This window comes from Nestor notabilis, unplaced genomic scaffold (assembly GCF_000696875.1).
Source record: "Nestor notabilis isolate BGI_N333 unplaced genomic scaffold, ASM69687v1 scaffold30281, whole genome shotgun sequence".
Taxonomy (NCBI): domain Eukaryota; kingdom Metazoa; phylum Chordata; class Aves; order Psittaciformes; family Psittacidae; genus Nestor; species Nestor notabilis.
This window is the reverse complement of record NW_009914753.1, coordinates 4,232-20,442: the sequence shown is the minus strand read 5'-3', so window position 1 is coordinate 20,442 and position 16,211 is coordinate 4,232. Positions and strand designations below refer to the sequence as shown.

Below are 16,211 nucleotides of genomic sequence, written 5' to 3'. Positions count from 1 at the left end.
GTACACCCCCCCCCATACCCCTCAAACCCCCCTTTGCTTCGCTGCTTCCGCTGATGTGTGCTGAGGAGGTCAGGAGAGGATGGAAGAGCCCCGGGCCACCGCCGTGTTGTGAAGGAGAAGGGGGGTGAGGGGAAGAAGGGAGCGCTAGCAGCGATTAGTTTTCTCTTTTTCCTGTCTCTTACTTGTCATCCTGCACCTGCGAGGCCCTAGAGGGTCTCTAGGGCTTGTGGTGGGTAGGACATGCAGCCTGGGGGGGCGATGGATTGATTCGAGATGAGCCTGTGTGAGGAAGGACCTTTCAGCAGTCAAGACTGATATTTCTGGTTTGCAGCCCTGTCTCTTCTAGGAGCTGTGAACCGAGCCCAAGCGGGCCTCGTCCTCGCGAGGAGCTTTTGGGATTCGTAGCTTTAGTCAATTAGTGACTGACTACCTATGTGCTTATGTCTAGTGATGTTTGTTGGAAGCATATTTGCTTCCTGAAGAACCGAGTCACAGGCGTTACCCCAGAGCAGCCATAGAAGCATAGAATGGTTTGGGTTGGAAAGGACCTTAAAACCATCCAGTTCCAACCCTCTGCCACGGGCAGGGACACCTCACGCTACACCCAAGGCTCTGTCCAACCTGGCCTTGAACACTGCCAGGGATGGAGCATTCACTTCTCTGGGCACCCTGTGCCAGCACCTCAGCACCCTCACAGGGAAGAGCTTCTTCCTTATCTCCAACCAGAACTTCCCCTGTTTCAGCTTGGACCCATCACCCCTTGTACTATCGCTTCAGTCCCTTATGAAGGTCCCTCTCCAGCATCCTTATAGCCCCCTTCAGACACTGGAAGCTGCTCTGAGGTCTCCAGCAGCTTCTCTTCTCCAGGCTGAGCAGCCCCAATGTTCTCAGCCTGTCTCCATACAGGAGCTGCTCCAGCCCCTGAGCATCCTCGTGGCCTCCTCTGGACTTGCTCCAGCAGCTCCACGTCCTTCTTATGTCGAGGACACCAGAAACTGCACCATGTTCCCTCTGTGCTGACATGACTGCCAGTCAGCTTAGGGAAGTAGTGAAAAGGTCTGTTGTATAGTCTGGATTTGAAACGTCTTGTGACCAGCATCCTGCCGGAATAGAGGACGTGTGGGTGCTTGGTTCAACAAGTATCATGTGAGCTCCTGCTTCCAGGCACCAGGCAGGCTGGAAGCGTGGGCTGGATTGTGTTTCACTGAGGCCAGGGAGCGGGTTGGCTGCTCAGGCCATACATGTCCTGTGTCAGTTGCTTGGATCTTGGTTTTTGTGATGGGTGAGGTGTGTTTGTTCATTGATTAGGAGCTGAAGAAACAGAGAGAAATTAAGCCTGGGAATAAACTGGTCTGTGGATCCTTTATGATTTGTGTTCTAAGGTTCTGCTTTATGCACCTCTTAAATGAGGAGGAAGCAGGTTTCGTTACATGGATAGAATTCTTTTTTAGACTTTTCAGAATACTGGCTTCTGCTGTTAGTTACGCGTTTTAGGATGTGTAAGCAGCCTGTACACCCCAAGTGGTCTCAGAATGACAAAAGCACAGGTAGCATGTTACATGGACTTCAGAAATGTTCTTCTATAAGACAAACATGGGCCTAGACAGAATATGCAGAGAAGCTGGGCTTCTCTTCTATTCCACATCAGAATGAATCTTAGCTTTTAAGATTTATTAATTAAACTTAAACTAAACCTTTACAGAATTGAAGTTATTAATTGCATCATTGTGCTTATATATGCAAACATTATAACAAAAGGAAATTAAAAGCTTTGAGGGGCTTTGAATTCATTAAGCAGCAGTTAAAATACTGAGAGCACTGCAGGAAAAGGTGAGGGCAGCCAGGAAGGATTTATGGCACTGGAGTCTGGTGAAAAGCATCACTGTGTGCGAGTGGCTGCAGGAAGTAAGTTTGTCTTGTTAATATTGCTGCTCACTCGGTTGCAGCTGAGCCACTTCCAAGCACTAATCTCAGCTATCAGAGGGGATCTTGCTACATAGAAAGGAAATAAGAGCCTGTGGTGATGTGTTGGTTTGCCAGCTTCCCATGGCAGTGGCAGAGGTGTGCTTGGAGCTGTGTGTGTCTGTTGGAGTGATCAGTCTGTCTGATGTGCTTGTACTAATACGTGGAGTTTCACTGTTGTTTCCAAGAAGAGGCTTGGTGTATCTCTGTGTGGGAGGATGCTGAACTGAATGATCACTAAGACTCTTTTTCAGAGACCATTGAACCATTATTTCTTTTGCACAGGATTATTTTGGTGTCTGTTCAGAGGTGATGATCAAGGACAACGTTGTGGTCGTTTATGAGGTGCTGGAGGAGATGCTGGACAATGGCTTTCCATTGGCAACAGAGTCTAATATTCTTAAGGAACTGATAAAACCTCCCACTATCCTGCGAACAGTTGTCAACACCATCACAGGTACAGAGAAACAAGAAGGAGATAAACTGGGGAGACCATGTGGCAATATTCCTGCAGAAGTGAATTAGGACACTGCATTCTTATATTTACCCAAACCAGGCAGATTACATTCCCAGTTCCACCATGACCTGACTTCCTGGATGAGTTAGTTTGCAGTGGGTTTTTTGTTGGGGTGGCTTTCAGTTACACTTCCCTGTGCCTTATTGTTATATCTTTTAGAGTTGGATGTAAGAGAGATGTAAGTTGTAGAACACAAACAGTGAGTCTGGAAGACTAATTGCTCTCCTCCAAAGAGGAAGAGATTAAATACAGTTAAGTTATATGATGCCAAGGACTTGTTCTGGAGCACTGTCTTAACTTCCGTGGTGCTTGTGATTGCCTTTCTTTTTCCAGGCAGCACTAATGTGGGTGACCAGCTCCCTACTGGACAGCTATCAGTGGTGCCTTGGAGACGAACTGGTGTCAAATATACCAACAATGAGGCGTATTTTGATGTGATTGAGGAGATAGATGCAATCATTGACAAATCAGGTATGGAAGTTGCTTCTGCCTAAGATAAGGGTAACTTGTCCTGATTGATAGTGCTTGAAGAGAGATTTAGGTCTTCAAAGAGGAGCTGCCTCATCTAAGTTTGGGAAGCTCTATTCGTATGCTTACTCTGGAATCTTGACAACTCTTAGGTGTTAGTCAGTGGCTCTTAGTTGTGTGCATCTTCTCTAGAAGTCATTGGGATTGAGAAAACTGTTGAGCGTGCAACATAATGAACCAGAACATTTCATAAAGACAGTAAATTTCCTTCCTCCCTATTGATAGTTTTTCCACAGGGGGACTTTTTGAATCAGGTTCACATAACCTCTTGTATTTACTTTATTGTTGCAGGTTCCACGATTACTGCTGAAATCCAAGGGGTGATTGATGCTTGTGTCAAGCTGACTGGGATGCCAGACCTTACCCTCTCCTTTATGGTAAAGATCAAGGGTCTATCTTTATTTAAGTGGTTTTGAAAAGGATTTCCCAGCTCTGCTGCTAGCATCTCAGTCTCACACTGATGAATTCCAGTACATCAGATCCTGGATATGCCAAACAAAAAGAGAAAGAATTGACAATAGAAACTCATAATGAACTTCAGCAACTTTGAGCCTAAAGGTGTTTAAATTTAAAGAGGTTTGGCTTCTTTTTAAAGTACTGTTAGTGTGTGCTGTGACTGAGTTTTTGAGATACGGTGGTGTTTTAGGCAGATATCCTAAAGGTTATCTTTTTAATGGTATGCATCAAGGTAATTATTTGACATGACTAAAGTTACTAACAGAGGATAGAGATTAGTAAGTACCGCTATCACGCAGATGTAACAGCATCAAATAGCCTAATGTGTCTGAATGTAGAGACTATCAAGTGGGCAGAGTGCATCAAATGAGAGGTGCATCTTCATGCACAGAAGATTATAGTTATTTTAAGTAGAACTGCCTTCCTTAACCTGGTGACTTCCTTTTATTTCAGAACCCCCGGTTGCTGGATGATGTCAGCTTCCATCCCTGTGTGCGTTTTAAGCGCTGGGAGTCAGAGAGAATACTCTCCTTCATTCCACCTGATGGGAATTTCCGCTTGCTCTCCTACCATGTCAGTGCTCAGAAGTAGGTGATGAATGGAGGGCTGTGAATTACAAAATTAGGATCTTCCTGGCTAGGCGAAGGGAAAAATACCCAAGGAGTTGCTTTTAAAGATCAGGTGGCAAGTGCTAAATGAAGTAGAAATCATAGAATAGTTTGGGTTGGAAGGGACCTTAAAATCTCCAGGCCCTGATGAAGGTCCCTCTCCAGCATCCCTGTAGCCCCCTTCAGACACTGGAAGCTGCTCTGAGGTCTCCACGCAGCTTCTCTTCTCCAAGCTGAACAGCCCCAATGTTCTCAGCCTGTCTCCATACGGGAGCTGCTCCAGCCCCTGATCATCCTCATGGCCCATGTTTTTCTCTTGTTTGGAGCAGTGGATCTGTCATTTCTTCATGGTCAGACAGCATTTTTCAAAGACTAGTAGCAGATGGACAAACTAGAGAGGGAAAAAATCAGGCAGGATGGAGTAATCAAGCCATTGATTTCCTACGCTTATAAAAAGATACAGAATAAAACAAGATAGTTTGGTAATCTTGTTGGGTTTTTGGTATCTCTCTTCATAGAACCTCAAGTTCTTGTCCACTATTCACACTCTTTTTGAGAAGCAGCTTACCAAGTACTAGTTTGAGTTACAGACGCTAAAACGTTTAGTTAGACTTTGTCAGACTTATCTCAAGTGTGAAAAGGAGTGGGAAATGCAGCCAAATGCACAAACGTGATACTCAGGTGCTGCTGCACTGCCTGAAACTACTTTTGCAACATGCAAAAACATTCCTTATCCTTTGCTTAAGTCTCCTGTTACGTTGGATGACGTTGCCTGTCCTGTAGAGAGGTAGAAAATTAAGACACAGCACGTTTGATTTTAAAAAGTATAATTGGGACTTTGAGCACAGGATTCTGACCTCGCTCTTAGATCAAACAAGTGTAGGATTTCCTTCTCTTTTAAGGAAATTGGTTTCCAATGTTTTCAGTGTAGAAGGCAAGGAATGCATCAGGAAAAGCAAAGATGGAGGTGAGAGACTGACAAGGATTTTCTGTTCATGTCTTTCTTGTAGTCTTGTGGCAATTCCTGTCTATGTTAAGCACAACATCAGTTTCCGTGATAGCAGCTCACTGGGACGTTTTGAGATCACAGTGGGGCCGAAGCAGACTATGGGGAAGACTGTAGAGGGAGTGATTGTCACCAGCCAGATGCCAAAAGGTGTCTTAAATATGACCCTCACACCCTCTCAGGGAACACACGTCTTCGATCCAGTTACAAAGGTGAGAGGAAAGAGAGAAATTAGCTTCTTTATTATTATTGTTACTTATTATTACCTCTCGGCAAACAAAGTTGAGCTGTTCATGATTATATGCACATTTCCTTGAACATTGCTTTTCTGAAGGTTGTCCCTTTTCTTGGGGTGAGAACTTTCTCTGCACAATTGCATACTATAAGTTGTGTTAATCCCCACAACGAATAGCTCAGTGTCCAAGTGGACTGTGGTTCTAGTTGCTTGGTGTGTGCAGAAAATCCAAGAACTGGTATTGTGTGATGAGGCATTGGTCTGGTGGATGCTTTGCAAACTCCTGGATATCTAGTTGTCATGCCTAATACTGCACAATAGACTTGGTCCTTTGCAAATACTGTGGATTTGGGTTGAGCCCTGTAGCACAAGTAGTGGAAATACCATTCATGGTAGGCTTTTGAGGAACCTCATGGAAAGAGAGAGGGGCAATAAGCCTGTGCTGTGCCTGTGCAACGTGAAGGGCAAGATACTAAGACAGACTTTTTCCCTAAAGAAACACTTAAAGCTGTCATAGGAGGGGGACTGTTCTTCAGGGACTGTTCCAGCATTTCTGTTTCACTGCTGCAATTTTTTTTTTCCTTGAAGTTGCTGTCATGGGACGTGGGGAAAATAAACCCCCAGAAGCTGCCAAGCCTGAAGGGGAGCATGAGCCTGCAAGCTGGGTCATCGAAACCAGATGAAAACCCCACCATTAACCTGCAGTTTAAAATTCAGCAGCTGGCTATATCTGGTAAGTGACTGCCAGGTAAGAAGCTGAATATTCTCTGCTGTGTCTTGCTCACTCTGCACATAGATGAAGTAGCTCTGCAGGCCTTCTGAAGTACACTCGACCTGAAACATGGTCTTCAAGTAGAAAAAAATAGGGTGCTTTGACTACATGGATTTGTTCTCTCTAATGCTCTGAAGCAGCCTATCTACATTTCCTTGCATGTCGTGCTTACAGACCTATAAACAATTCCAGGGTATGGATGTGTTGGTGAAAAGCGATTCTGACAATAAGCAGTTGTTGGCTTTTCTCCATTCTTTTTACTGCTTCCTAAAACTTTCCCTGTGCTTTCTGCACTGCTGGTATGATCTGCTGTTGCTTTATCTTGAAGGCCTGTCTGCTTTGCTTGTGGCAGCAGTCAGTCTCATGCTCTGTTTGTTTGCCTTTAGGACTGAAGGTGAATCGCTTGGACATGTATGGGGAGAAGTACAAGCCCTTCAAGGGGATAAAATACATGACTAAGGCTGGCAAGTTCCAAGTCCGAACCTAGAGGATCCTGATAGCAAGGAAGAGCACTTTCCTGTTTCTCCTGTCCCCGGCTGTTGGATGCAGCCTCTTACCCCATCCATCTGTTCAGGGTTGCTCCCTTGCCTGTAGTAGCATGAGCAGGAGAGTCAGTGCTTAGGGTGCTGGGGAGCAGGGAAAGGTAAGGTCGACCTGAAACCGTCTCATCCCTAGCTGAGTCTGAAGCATTTGGAACAATGCGAGAGGTGTTCAGGTCTCTTGGGATTAGTGAGTCAGCTGTGTGTGCTTGTATCACCTTCATTTTGCTGTCTTAAAGGAAATTCTAGGGGTTTATTGCCTTCTATAACTCTTCTTCCTTATATTTTGGTTGGCTTTTAGCCCTTGTAGATGATACAAAGTTGAACTTCCAGCATCTGCCCTTCTCCATCACTGGGTGTTAAGGTCTAGAGCTCTATAGTTCTTGGCAGCAGAGAGATCATCCAGCCATTCTGCCTGGAAGGGACTGAGAAGTGGAAGGGTAGATTGTCCCACCCAGCATGAGCAGTTAAGAAGCCTGAGATTGGGGATGGTGTCACAGACAGAGGAAGGGAAGAACTGAATGCTTTTTCTACATTATTTCATAAGCTCTTTTGGTCATCAAGTATCTTGAATCTCTGGAGATGGACTGGAAACTCATCCAAATCTCAGGATGGTATCCTATGGAGGGCCAACTGCAGGACATATGGTCTTGTAATTGATGGGTGGTGACATGTGAATGTAGTTCTACTTCTCTTATTTCATCAGTATTTGAAGGCAGGGATTCTCCTGGCTTCTCTGAGGAGTCAGGGGAGAGACAGAAAGGCATGAGAATTTTTGTGGAGACACAGCACACTGATGGAAATTGAAGCTGTGGTTAAATGAAGACAATCACCATCCTAGTAACTTGTTGGAACCTCTTCTTGTCTCTGCCTGCCTAGTACAAATGAAGGTGATACTGCTGTTCTTCTGCTCACTGATGTCTGTCTTTGAGGTAATTGTGTCCTGGTACCTTTGTAGTATTTCTTGCTGTCCTACCTCATTCCAGTTCCTGTACCAATCGGCCGCTCTGCAGGTGCATTCGAGCCTACACTGGATTTTTCACTGGGACCATCTCTTCTGTAGGAGCTGTTTGCTGGATTTGCCCAGTCTAGTCCATCCTGCATCTCTCTACAGCATAAATACAAACCGAGAGGCATCTGCAGTGTTCCATATTATCTGTAATGTGCTCTTTGGCCACTAGATGCCAATGTGTTTTCTCTGTGGTAGCAGAACTTGGCCCTGGCTGGGGTGTGCAGCATGTACACTTCATGCTTGTGAACAGAACAAGGTGACTCTAAGCAAAGGGTTTGCCTGTGATGAATACTTGCAGTGGATGAGTGGCATCTTGCATGTGGAATTGCAAGTTTCAGTGCAACTGATGGATGCCATAGCAGGTGGCCCTGCTGCCGAGCATGTTCAGTGCAAATACAACCTTCTGCAAGGGCATCAATAAAGTTCAGTTCTACATGTCCTAATGTGTCATTTCAGAGTGGCTTGTGTGGGCTGTACAAAAAATACAGTTGGTATTTGAGCAGGAAGGTGAATTATGGTAGTTGGATTGTGGATAGTGGGTGCCTTAGGGGGATAAATGTCTTTATGCAGTTGGGATTATGAGCTTGGGACTAAGCCACTGTCTGAAAAGCTAAAATGAATTTCTCTCTTGGTATTCTTTTCTTGGTGTTTCCTGCAAGGAGCACTGAGCTCCTCCTGGAACCTCACTGAAACTGCCTTAGGACAGCTCAACCATTTCTGTTTACTAGTAGGGCTTTGAGAGCAGGCCAAGGACTGTGCTTCAGTTATGAAGATTAACTGGACTTAACCACCATTTCTCTGAGGACAAAGAATCAAGCTGAAACCAACTTAAGTAACCAAAGTGGTATAAGGATAGAGCTTAGGCCTGACTGGAATGTATTCCAAATTTACAGCCAAATAAGAAGAGAGATTAAGTTTTCAGGAAATTTAATGTCCCCTTTGCCTTCATTTCACACCCCTTCCCAAACCGATGTAGCTGCTTGTGGGATGCACGATGTTGCCTCTTGGTTTACTCTCTTTATAAATTAAATTTAATAGTACTCATGTGATTTGATGCAAGGAGAAAGCCTGGGGATGTGGGGGGAAAGGAGTGTTAGCTTCCAATAACCTGTAACAAGGAAGAGAGAGGAACTTGAGAATGTGCCCTTCCCACATATTCCTGTGGTATGAAAAGCTGTAGGACAAAAGGAAGCACTGTCAGTATCCTTAAAGCATCACGAAGGAAGCTTTGAGGGCACGGCCACAAGGTTGTGGATAGTTCATTTTTCTTTCTCAGGGTTTCATGTTGTCCTGAATCCAGTCAAGATAACGATTCACATTGGTATAAACACCAGGTTTGTCTTTGCGGCCACAGCCTATTCCCCAGCTGATGATTCCAATGAGATACATCCGATCATCCTTCATACAGACCAGAGGCCCTCCAGAGTCACCCTATAGAGAAGCAGGAGGTTAACAGCTATCTCCTTTTTGTTTGGTTGGGTTTGTGTTGGCTTTTACACACACCCCCCTTATTGACTCCCTCAATGACTAACCCCAGACTTAACCCTAACACTAAAGCATTTAACTTCATATGGCACTCATGAATTGTAGGTGAGATGTTGGCCAGAACAAAAAGAGGAATACTCTCATTCAAGCTTATTCAATGACCCAGGGTAACTTATACTGCTGTGTGTGTTGAAGAGCTATTTAAATGGAAAGGATGTGGACTGAATGCATGCCCTCCTTTTTCCTCATTCCCCACCATCTTTGGCCTTTATTACTCTATTTTCTGCACTTTTCAGTAGAGCAGCACCCGCTTTCTCTTACAGAACACCCTGCTGAGTGTTTTGCATGCTCACATAAGAGAAAATATTAGGAAATGCTGCTGAGGTGGAGTTTCCTGCTCAGATTTACGCCATTTCCTATATTTGGGATTTTCAGTCTGTGTTGTTCTTGTGAAGTGTGGCCTGCTTTTCCTGGCTATGAGGGGCAGGGGAAGCAAAGAGGAGCCAACAGTTCTGTTGTGTTTGACAAAAGTCTGCTGGAACTTCCACGTAGCCAAATACAGAACAACCTTAAACCATTTTCCTGAAGCTTTTTCTTTGCTTAGCTCAGACTCTCAGTGACAGGATTGAGCTTACCTTGCAGGCATCATCAAGGTTCCTTGTGTCTCCTGCACATAACATGTTGTCTGTAACTGTCCGGTTGTCTAGATGCTGTGTTGTGCACCGACTGGCTGGAAACAGTCTCACATGGCCTTCCTTCAGGTGCTCTGAATAGAATGGAGAAACTGGAAGAAAAATTGCAATATAAATACATAAATATGTCTGTGTGGGTGTATATATATTTTAAAAGCCCGAAGTCGTTCAGTTTCTGTAGTTTAGAGGAGAGTAAATAGAAATATTTGGGGGCAGAAGGGGTTGAACTACTATTTCCTTGCCAAAGGGCCTTTTCTGATTCTTGGGGGTCTTGCTTTGCAAGTGGGAACTGCTTCAAATCTAGTTGAGAGAGAACACTGCTTCTTTAGCAAGCTTAAGTTCTAAAAACTGCTGGGTTTTATGGACGGGTAGGTCATCTTTGCACAGTTACATCAACCAAAATGAAGTCACAGCAAGTGCCTGTAAAAATCACTAACCATACAAAACAGGATCCTGACTTTTTAGTATTAGACTTGCACTAACAAAAAGCGGATGCCTTGTCGTACACAATACTGAGAACTGGATAGGAATGTACGCTTCTGTTGTGCTGGAATGGAAGGGATTTGGTGTTGCTTTTATTCTCCTGCATAGCCACGATTGCACAAAGCTGGAAGCTGGCAGGGTGGTTGTTTTTCAGTCTAGTTTTGAATTACAATTGCAGCATCCTTTCCCTTTCAAAGGGTGTACCCTGCACTCCCTGTAAGCAATGCTGAGGACTAGCTTTAAAAGCACTTTACGCTGCACTTGTATGTTACAAAGTCTGTTCCAAACCTACTATGGGTTCAAACCATTTTTAGCTCTTTTTATGCTGGATTCTTCACAGTCTCTGTCTCAAAGAGGCTACAAGTTAGCAAATAAAATGAAAATTAATAGAAAGTACCAGTAAAATACAAGCTGGGGGATTTTGTTTGTTTTAAATATAGGTCAGGCTGTTACACCTTCAGACACGTTTTATTCCTGTCTGTTGTAGCTCACTTTAAAAACCATTTAGCCAGCCTTTTCAGATATATATCTGGGATTATCTGCTAATACATACCTGCTAATCACAGCCAATGTATCTTCTAGAATAATGCAACTACCTGCAACTGTATAGTATATTAAATCTTGATAGAAATGGATTTGTCAGAATGACAGTATCTGAATGCACTCAGTACAGCAGAAACATGGCAGTCCTGATTGCAATTTTTCTGTCTTTCCTACCTTATCCATTGTGCCTGTTTCTACTGTTGGAGAGTACCAGGGAAGACTCTATTAGCACCTGCAGCTGACAGAACTCAGATCAATGAAATAACTCATAGAAAACCAAACTTCTGTTTATCTCCTACTTATTCATATGTTTTGTAGTGCTGATATAAGCCCATTTAATAATTCAGGGGGCCACGCATTAAGCAGTGCTAAAGGCAGGGGACACAAACTGTAGTATCTTCCATTTACATGTAGACATGTATCCTCTACTTACATTCTTCGTTTTTGCCATAACCAGAGATCTCACATTCAGTCCAAGCAGGCAGGTGTAGAGCTGGTGTTGGGAGGCAGGCAGCACGGACAGTGTCTGTTTCAATAGCACAGTCCTCTGCATCTGAGTTCAACTGCAACAGAGCTGAAGAGGGAAAGCAACTTCATTAACCACAAACTGGAGCCAACCACAACCTTAGCAGTCACTAGGTAAGAAAAGTTCTTACCAATGTCATTGTTGAAGTTTTCTGAGTCAAACCTCTGGTGCACAGTGTAGCTCTTCACTTGAAACTTCTGTTCATTTTCCTCAGGAGTTACTCGGGATGTTCTCCCCAGCACAATCTTCAGCTGATTTGCACTAAAGCTGAAGAACAAGAATCTTAACTTTCCTCTCGAGTGCACCCTTCTCTTGAAGATGTGCTGCTGAAGCTTCTTATTTCAGCACTATTACTACTTCATTACCCAGGCAGTTTGACCTGAAGGGTCCGATTTGCCTTTGCTTTTGCACTAATTGCTTACAGCCATCATGGCAAAGCTCCTCTGCCAGCCCCTTGCTGTTCTCAATTATCAGATGGATCTGCATCTGTACTGACAGCTTTGTTCTTCAGCTGCTTGCTATTCTGCTGTGATACCTTAATGCCATGCTGTTAGTTGGCCCAACAATTGCCTGTCTGTCATGCCCTGCACAACTAACTATTCTCTTTAGTGTAGAATGACAAGCTTTATTCCAAGCCTTTTCTAGTAAGGCGAGACGATGCTTCCAATTCCAGTCTGGTTGTGTTGGGGTCTGGTTGGTTGGGTTTGGTCCCCGCAACACTACTGAATCCTCAACTTACCCCTCCTCAAAGCAGTGAGCAGCTGACAGAACCCAGCAGGAGCTGATCAGGACTCCTCCGCAGAGGAAGTGCTCTCCGGGCGCCCGGCGGTACTTCACGAAGATGGCAGCTTGCCATGGGTGAGCTGCAATGTCTGCATAGGAGCCACCCTTGATCCTGAACTGGCGTCCCCGGCGCTGCCGCAAGCCGCAGGTGGCTGTGGATGGCAAACCCAGAAACAGGCTTTTTGTTCAGGCAGTCTTGCCTGGAGTTTGGGTTAAGAGGCTGTTAGTTGCCAGCGCATGTTGAGGCAGCCTGGCATGAACTGTGTAGTACTGACTCATTCCTGTTTCCTAGGAAACTTGTATTCTGATGTGAAAAATACAGTAAGGAAACCCTGCCTTTTCTGTCCTCCCTTTCCTTCTAGCAGAGAAAAAGGCACTTCTGTGAGACTGGAGCCACAGAATCTCTGCTCTAAAAAGGAGACACTAAAGAAGGTTTGGGCTTGGTTTTGGTGTGGTTTTTTTTGGGGGCAGTTCTCCCTCCAGCTCTTATTTTACTATAAGAGGCTCGAGCTTAATACAAATGGCATGCAAAAGAAGAGAAGACACAGGAGTGATGGATCCTTACAGCAAGTAGGCACATTGCAGTACTCCCATGTGAGCTGATTTCCTTTCAGAACATGGCACCAGGGCTTGCTGTCATTGTCAGGATTCCTGCAGCACAGGAAAGAGGAGAACTATTTGTATTATCAGATCTGAAGAGAGTGTGGGGAGACCTAAAGGTGGCAGCCTGTAACCTGCGTGTTCTAGGCATAACAGAGAGCCCTAGGACCACGTGGAACTTGAATGTATGGAGTCTGATGTTACCAAAGCATAGATAGGTCAGGTAGAGTAAAATTACTATTGTCAGTGAGCTTCATTCCCAGCAGTAATGTACTTCCTGTGCTTTAATAACCCACATAAAAGAGCCCAGCCTTAAAAGCACCACAAGGAAGTTTGGTGGGACTTTGATTCTGTGACTACCTACCGGCAGAAGTTGTGAGTACCAAGGCCCAGCTGGTAAGCGTCTCTTCTCCAAGCAGTATATAACTTGTTGATAAGGATTTGGGAATTCCACCTCAAACAGGTAGCTCCAGAGCTGGTAACACTGTGGATGCCTCGGTAATCTGTGCCTCTTCCAGATTTGCAGTTGATGTTCCCAGCTTCAATAAGAAAGCTGCATATTAACTTATGGATGTGAACCTCTTAGCTCTTCCTAACTGTGATTTCTGTCAAGGCTATATATTAGCTATACTTATCTCAGTCTCTCAGTTTCATAAATGTTAAAAGCTTAAACACGATTAATGTTAGAGTTTCAACTTTTCAGGCTGCAGAAATAGCAGAGAGTCCACAGAGAACCCTTAGATATGCAGTGAATTGTGGAAGCTGTAAAGTCCATTCCCTGTCCCCCTGCATGTACCTTTTGAACAGGAGGGCACACTGCAGTGTTCCCAGGTGTACTTTCCCCCTTTATAGATATAGCACCAAGGTCTGGAATCCTCATCTGGGTTTCTGAAAGAGTTATGATATTACACGTCATTATGAAGCTGTTGTTATTAGTCCCATGTCTGCCATCTAGTTTGGTAACTTAATCCTGCTCTGCAGTGAAGACATGGACTGAACCTTCAGAAGTCATGTGGATTCCTATGTTAATTGTGGAGTATATGGAAGCGAGGATGAGACAACCAGTAGCTGGCAGAAGTGGATAGGTTGTTTTGGAAGTTTAGTTTATGAGCAGGACCTGGAGCTGCAGGAAACTGGCTTACAAAGGGAGTTTTAGGCACTGAAAAGGGACAAGGGAAAGCTCTCACTGTGGGGTGAGAGCTGCACGCATTTTGTACTCTGCCATAACCATCCAGTCTAGGTAGACCTGAAGTTCACATATGCCTGAACCTCAGACATACAGAAATTGCAATTGCCACTCATGGGCTGCACTTTATTTCTCTGCTTGACATTAGACTACTTAAACAGCCATTCCTTTGCTCCAAGCTCTTAGGCTGATTCCTGTGCCTCTGACCTGTGTGCGTCAGCCACTCACCTGCAATAGTTGTGATTGCCCAGTCCCAGCTCAGCAGCATCCTCTCTTCGGCTGCTGTACATCCTGTCCATCAAGCCATTGCTATTCCAGTTTAAACATTCAGTTCCGCTCTCTGTCATGCTCCATGTACCCCTGTATGTTACTCCAGCATCTTTGTAGCACTTAACTTTAGTATCTGAACAAAAGGGAATAAAGTTTACATCTTCTGGGTACCTCATCCTTCTGCACTGCATAGCTAAAGGCAGTAGCATTGGTATACCCACCTATTTCACACAGCTTCCCAGAGAAACCTTGGTGGCACTGGCAGATGAAGAGCTGTGGGGAATAATATGCCTGTGAACACTGGCCCCCGTTGTAGCATTTAATTCTAGTGCAGGCTGTGGAATAAGCAAAAGCCAGAATACTGTTATATTTCACAGAAGTAAGAAGCTGTCAATGTATACCATCATTCCTCTCCTGTCAGTCCCCTTTAGCCTGTTCTATCATGTGCTTACAGTCTTTTTGTGTAGTGCTTACGTTCTTCCTTTGCTCCGTTCTCTCCATGTGCTGTTAGGAGCCTCTTGCCCACTCCCTCTTAGTCCTGCCTAAATCAGTACATATTAGTACTTTCATTTCTATCCTAGTCTATTCAAGCCACATTTTCTGTGTGGTAACTCCTTCCCTGACAGTGGAGTTCTTCAGGATGTTTAGATGGACAATCTCTTGTCCCCCACCACTTCCTTTCTCTTTTTCTTCCTCATACTCACCTCTGACAGGCACAGTGTGGCAGCGACTCCAACCGCTGTCGCACCTACAGTATTCTACTCTGCTCCCTGAAAGCCTCAGCCAGGTCCCCCTGTGCTGGTAGATTTCTCCAGATGATTTTTCTGTGCAAATGGCTGCAATTGGAGAAAGGAAAATCCTTTTTTAGAGAGTCAGGGAAAAGACCTGGCTGAGCGAAAGAACTCCCTTCTCTTCCCAGGAGAAAAGTTCCGCTACTGACAGCCTCCCTTTCTTTGAGGAAGAGCAGAGGGAGGGGAAAACTTTGTTCTTGGAGTTGTGCATCGTATTGACAGTGTGCTGTTTTGCCTTCTGAATCTCTCATCCAGATAACCGTGACAAACAGCTTTCAGGCTCTGTTCCCTCAGCATCGGTGAGGGTCCCCTCCTGCGTTCACAAAGCTCCAGGGAACACGGTTGTAGTTTGCGTGGCTTACCTCTGGATCTGGCTCCCCGTTTGAAACGCATGCGTAAGCCCTGCAAGCAAAGAAAGTCAATCCTGTGAGTAGCTGCTCTCTTAAGAAAACTGAGAGAACAAGTGCCTCCATCCTCTTCTTGAGGACTTGTACAGCAGGAGAGCTCTGAGCAACTCTCTGCCCTCCTTGTCAGACAGTACAGTGAAAAGGGCCTTTAGTGCCTCAGCATGGGTACCGAGAACTGTAAACCATGGAGCTGCCACAGCTCTAACCAGACTCTCCTTCTGTCCGATGCAGGCAGCTGGAGTCAATGGTAAGGAAGGACTGCTGAGAACACAGGAGGATGGCAAGAGCATTATTTGATGCATTAGCCTCTTACCTGGCATTGAGCAGTCACAATTGCTCCCACCAGCAGGAGCAATGGGAGCTTGCCTTCCATTCTGAGTGTTTTCCACATCACATCCAAATCTCAAGTTATCTACAGAGACAAAAGACAAAACAAGATGTTGAACAAAGGCATTTTACAGTTGACTGGAGTTCAAGGGCATAAGTTTAAATAAAGGGTTTTAATTATGACAGTTCTTTTTACATGACAACACACTTTCTACTCTGCAGTTCTCAGCCATCAGGACTGGCTGTCCTGGTGTCCCTGGACACGGGAAGCTGTCAGGCTGGACCCAGATATGCTTCTAATTGATAAAGTTAGAAACACGAGAAGCTAAAGCACACGCTGTTAGGTCTGGAGGAAGCTCAGAGAATGTTTCTGGGAAGTAACACTGGCAGAAGTAAATTCCAAGTCCTTTTTCTCAAGGTTGCTGGAAGCCAGCAGGATCGTGTGCATTATTAAAGAGATGGACTTGTCTAATGAAGGAATGT

The 16,211-nt window shown here is 44.8% G+C and overlaps 2 protein-coding genes across 2 annotated transcripts; one reads left to right on the top strand and one right to left on the bottom strand.

The window, feature by feature from the left end:
* Window positions 1-2,238: 2,238 nt before the first annotated feature.
* AP3M2 (adaptor-related protein complex 3, mu 2 subunit) lies at window positions 2,239-6,952 on the top strand (the record flags this gene model as incomplete). The annotated part of the gene is made up of 7 exons (XM_010023807.1): window positions 2,239-2,419; window positions 2,813-2,950; window positions 3,299-3,384; window positions 3,917-4,050; window positions 5,082-5,289; window positions 5,901-6,045; window positions 6,471-6,952. Coding segments are annotated over 7 exons (993 nt in total), but the record flags the coding sequence as incomplete, so codon positions are not given.
* A 1,949-nt stretch (window positions 6,953-8,901) lies between these two features.
* PLAT (plasminogen activator, tissue) lies at window positions 8,902-15,792 on the bottom strand. The gene is made up of 13 exons (XM_010023805.1): window positions 15,715-15,792; window positions 15,357-15,396; window positions 14,908-15,039; window positions 14,425-14,538; window positions 14,162-14,336; window positions 13,544-13,635; window positions 13,112-13,286; window positions 12,713-12,798; window positions 12,104-12,299; window positions 11,495-11,631; window positions 11,272-11,412; window positions 9,756-9,904; window positions 8,902-9,066 (listed from the first exon to the last, which is right to left on the bottom strand). The coding sequence occupies exons 1-13, from the start codon at window positions 15,790-15,792 to the stop codon at window positions 8,908-8,910; spliced, it is 1,674 nt and encodes a 557-aa protein (XP_010022107.1). The 3' UTR covers window positions 8,902-8,907.
* Between the last annotated feature and the right edge of the window lie 419 nt (window positions 15,793-16,211).

Bases quoted from the DNA above. Each gene is read 5' to 3' on its own strand.
- PLAT (XM_010023805.1), bottom strand. From the start codon at position 15,792: ATGTGGAAAACACTCAGAATGGAAGGCAAGCTCCCATTGCTCCTGCTG. The intron at 14,337-14,424 runs GTGGGTATACCA...CCTTTTGTTCAG, and splicing joins TGGGAAGCTGTGTGAAATAG to ATACTAAAGTTAAGTGCTAC. The intron at 11,632-12,103 runs GTAAGTTGAGGA...CTTGTTCTTCAG, and splicing joins GCTCACTGCTTTGAGGAGGG to CTTTAGTGCAAATCAGCTGA.